This window comes from Diaphorina citri, unplaced genomic scaffold (assembly GCF_000475195.1).
Source record: "Diaphorina citri unplaced genomic scaffold, Diaci psyllid genome assembly version 1.1 scaffold322, whole genome shotgun sequence".
Lineage (NCBI taxonomy): Eukaryota > Metazoa > Arthropoda > Insecta > Hemiptera > Psyllidae > Diaphorina > Diaphorina citri.
The window spans coordinates 131,070-136,221 of NW_007377757.1; the positions used below are offsets into that span (position 1 = coordinate 131,070).

Consider the following 5,152-nt stretch of genomic DNA (forward strand, 5'->3'; position numbering starts at 1 on the left):
TCGTGAAAACCCCCAAAAAAAAAAAAAAAAAAAAAAAAAAAACAATTTGTAGTTTTGTACGTATTGATCTCTGATGAGTACCTAGGTACTTTTTTGTCCTAGCTTCTTCATAAAATAAATTAGAATTGTTGAACCCATTACAGTAAATTGTTTCATCTATGTACTTATCCTAAAGCCTATTTATTTGCTTTGCTTTTTGATTACAGAAATGGTGCTAAGTCCAACAGTAAACAGAGGCCTAAAACACAAGGTAAGTTTCTAACCAATAGAATTGAGCTTTTATTGGAGGGATAAATAGAGGGAGAGAGAGAGAGAGAAAGAGAGAGAGGATGTGAGAGTGTTAAAAAGAACGCATATAACACCTCCTAATAAAATTCATAAAAGTCAGGATGAATGAATGCCCTATAATTTTATTACTTTGACACATTGACTTCCACTGTCCCACTAAGAGACAAAGGTCTCATTTTCACAAACCCTCCTCTCCCTTAATTCCTGATTAGATTCCCAGTGGTCAAATATAATCGCCTGCGAATCAGAAGGTCATGGTTGAAATCCCAGTCAAGGCTGTAATTTTATGGTTGAAATTCTGACAATAACACCAAGTTTGTCCAGTAGCAGACTTAGGCTTGCACGCCAGAGGTTTCGGGTTCGATTCCATGCGGTGTCGAAGTTTTTCTGCTTTTTTTCTATAGGATTTCAGGGTGGACTTAGCAGCCATCAGGCTGTTATTCCTCTTTTGTCAAACTTCTATTAGCAACGTGTTAACTAAGGCAAAAGGTTAAAATAGCTTTCGATAGCATCCAAATATCCTTTCTCTATTAAAGTACCCTAACTTTCCTATTGAGGACTGTATAGTCCTACTCTAGGCCTCTACAAAATTAACGAATGTATGTTCATAATTATGTTCATACCATAATTACTCTGATTTACTGAAAGAGACTGAAAATCGTTGGTTGATAGGTACCTACGTATGTTTTAATGTTGATCCTGTACCTATCTGAATCTGAAAGTCAAGACAAGTCTATCTTAAAATACATCGATATAGCATCGAATTCATATTAGATGTACCTATTTTGAAATTCTGAATATGCATTCAGAATATTTAATCCTGCAGTCAAAGAACCTGCTTGTTTCTCTAGCTGAGTTTAGTTCGATGTTGGTCTGGTAGATTTAAATTTACCTATAACTGCTCTCTCGTCTATTGACTTTATTCCTATCCAATCGGAGACCCCAAACCATATCAACACCTCAGCGAAACCACGGTAGGAATATTTGGTAAAATGATTAAAATCTAACTTTAAAAACTTAAAATGGAACCTAGAACATGATTATGCAAGACTGTCCATAATGTATTTGTCTTGGCGTTCACAACACAACTTGATTTGTGAATGAAAAATGTTGAAGTTCGTTCGAAAGCGTAGGCTTTGAACTTTTTTGAACAACTAAAGTTGTTCCTTCCTTAAAAACAGAGGTCACACTTGGCTTTATCATTATTATTTTTTATTATTTTTTTTTAATTAATTTACAATCACGACACAATCAAAAATAAAATTATGATCGCTATTTACTTGCTAGTGTTGTTTTTATCAAGTAAAAAGCCATGTGTGATCTCTGTTTTAAATAATTTCCGTTTTTCCAAGTGTTAACATTGTTTCTTTCCTTATTGTTTCTTTCCTTATTTCCTGTTGAAATTACTCATTTTATATTGTTTTGACTGATTTATTTAGTTACCAGTGAATGAAACTATCGCAATAAAAGTCTGAATTTATTTGGTTTTTGTACCTATTTTGTTTTGATATGGAAGTATTGTACCTTCGTAAATGAAAATAATAATAATAATAATAATATAAAATCTTAATATAAATGATTGGTTTCCTCCGAGTTTTCTTTAGCTTTTCACTATACCTGAGTCATAACAATAGAAAAAACACAAATCACAAATTGAACCAAAAAGTAGATTCTATTGATAATACCAACGGAGTAGGTAGGTACATTTTGACATGAAGTGAAAAGTTTGCAGACTTCAATAACACATTTTGATATCAATCAAAAGTTTTCTTAACAATTTGTCTACAAAACTCAAACAATTTTACACTCCTAATTAAGTAATTTTGGGAAAGTAAGAGCCTCCGGGCATTATCTACACCATTATCGTCCTTCAATGAATTGCCTCCCCCTTTTTACGTCAAATAGATAAGCCCTAAATGTAAACACCATCTGCACTCCGTGTAATTCCTTGAATCCATTAGTGGGTGATTAATCTGACTCCGAATTCAGTGTTAGTTTACTTAATTTTTGACCCAAGATTTATGGGAGCTTTCAGTTTTTTCCAAATATTTATAAATCATCGGCGGGTTAAAAGTGTCTGGGTTATAGCTGTCCAAATTTATTTTATACCTATTTTTATATCTTTCTAATTTAGAAAGAGTCTCGTGTGTGCCCATTAATTTTAGTTCATTAACGAGATTAGTACCTAACACGTTATCATATTATGGTCAGAAAAATCAAGTAAGATGACTGAGAAAAAATAGAAAAGGGAAAAAATTATCAAAAAGTAATCACTTAATTAGAGCTAGATTTTCTTAATACCCTAAAAGGTATTGAGCTCTCTAGAAAAATTGCCTTTCCCTATTAAAGTACCCTAACTTTCCTATTGAGGACTGTATAGCCCTACTCTAGGCCTCTACAAAATTAACGAATGAGCCAGCCTGGTTAGCTTAGTTGGCAGTGCATCTGCCTTGTAAGCGCTAGGCCGCGGGTTCGATTCCCGCCCGGGGCGGATTTTATCCTGATGGGATAATGTTCGTTCTCGGAACGGCTGGCTTTCTCCTATCCTGTCTTCCTTCTCTCTCCGATTTCGGGACGATAAGACCCTAGAGTTACAGTTCCCTCTGTCAAACCTCTTAAAAAAAAAAAAAAAAAAAAAAAATAGAGAAGTGGTCAATGTAATCAAATTAAAATGTTCCTTCTGATATTATGTTGTTTCATAGGTACCACCTCCCTCCCAAATAAATGAGGAGGTTCAACAGACCTAAAGCACCGTTCAAACCGGTGGAAAATTGGTATAATACGTCGGTGAAACCGTCATAATAAATTGGTATATTGGTAATACCGGTATAATTTATTGGCTTGAGATGTAAAGGCAGTGTTTTCCGCCCGCCAGTACACTCGACCGTAAAACACCAGCCTTACTCACTTTACACCGCTTTTTCACTAGATCTTAGCCTTTTGCGTACAGAATCAATTTCACCAGAATCGCTCTTACGGTAGGATTCATGTCCCACATGAAACTCAAGCGTTGTTGTTACAGTCAGACGTAAACAAAACATTTTTTTCAAATACGGTAGGATTCATGTGAGACATGAAACCTCCGAAAAGCGATTTGTGGTAGGCTTCATGTCACACATGAAATTGTTCCCTCGCTTTTAATTTATTTTCTTTTTTTTCCTAGTTGAGATAGAAACATCTGGTTTTTTTTGTCTTCTTCGGAAATCTTCGGACTATAATTCCGAATGCTTTGGAATCATAATAAACAAACACCGGCTTTTCAGTCTGCATTTGAAAGGAGCAAAAGATACACAAGTTCCTAGGCACGTCCTACCGTAACGCCTCCTATCTGTAAAAATCAAGCCGACCGTAGCGAGTAAATCTGTAGCTTCATGCTGGACATGAATCCTACCGTATCGCCAGATTCAAGTTATATTTCTCCTACCATAATGGCGGAACCATGATTTCATGTGACACATGAATCTGTCCGCAAAAGGTTAAAATGTACAAACCTCTGTTGATGTTGTACAGAGAAATAGGAGATGCAGTAGTCACAGAAGATTTAAAGCCAGCAATTTAGCTACGTTTGACACACAATAATGGTTATGAAGTCATTTGATACATCTTTTCCCCAACAGGACATTGGAGGTTAAGCAACATGTCAATATCTGGATCATGGTCAATATCTGGACGGGAGGGCGGGGACTAGTTGACACATTTTCACAACCATCCCTCATATAATATCTGGAAGCTCATCTTTCTACCCTCAGGCGATTTCATCTGCCTCTACTTCGTGGTGTCTTTCAGACGATTAGTGTGAGCCAAACTCGTTCATCCAGGCGTTAATTAACCGCAATGTTGTTTTAATTATTGTTATCTTCTAAATGACATCATTGCTCTCGCATCATAAATGTATCATTTGTACTCTTATGCCGAGCCACTCGCGTGTTCAGACCGCGGTCTATCACACGGTCTGAGCATGAATGGCTGGCATTACACACCGACCCCAGTGGTGTAGTGGTTAGCATTTACCTTAATATATTCACTAATACCTAGGTTAGCTTTTGAGGAATGTGGAGCTATAAGACAACTGGATGACTGGATCTGTCATACATACGAGGGACATTCCGGGAACTTTATTGTCGGACCTCGTAGGACCTAATTAAAACTTACCAAGTTATATTACGAGTGTTACAACTTGTTATTTCTACACCTCTATGTGAATTTTAATTTAGATCATTAGGTAGGTATTTCCGTCACTAAAAACCTTACAACAGTTATACACATACTGTAAGGTTAAACCCATCCATAAGGCAATTCCACTTAATGGGTGGCATGATGGTTCTTTTCTGGTTAGGTACTGTTTTCTGCTCACTGTTGTCCAAGTATCCAGTATGCTCTTCCAATGGAATGATACATGATTATTAAATTTATTGATTCAATATAAGGTTCACCACAATGACAATAGCTATATCAATTGTTTCCCTATTGTATTGGCCTCTGATATACATACCTAGTAAGACCTACCTATTTTATTTGCCTCTGATCATGTGTGTCTCCTGTGGAAATCCCTCTATTATCAACAATGACCGGTCGGAATCAAGCTTACATCCGTAAACAGGATCAACATTCCAATATCAACTAGGTATCAACATTCAATCACTATTTAGGTCAGAGGTTCTAAAACTGGGGGGCGCGCCCCGCTGGGGGGGGGATGGAGACAAATCAGGGGGGGCGCGAGCTTTTCTTATATAAAAAAATCAAATTTATACCAAAATTACCTACCAGGAACTTAGTCTCCAACTCTAGTATCTTGAGATACGTCCCTGCCCTGCTTATTAGTCTACCCTGCTTATTATCACTGCTGTTTCACCTTATGAAATTC

General features: G+C 36.5%; 1 protein-coding gene across 1 annotated transcript in view; it reads left to right on the top strand.

The window, feature by feature from the left end:
- Positions 1–5,152, top strand: part of LOC103507566 — a 115,650-nt gene that overhangs the window by 23,886 nt on the left and 86,612 nt on the right. The window contains exon 3 of the mRNA XM_026822396.1: positions 207–250. Coding sequence (XP_026678197.1) covers positions 207–250 — 44 coding nt within the window. The remainder of the gene's footprint in view (positions 1–206; positions 251–5,152) is intronic.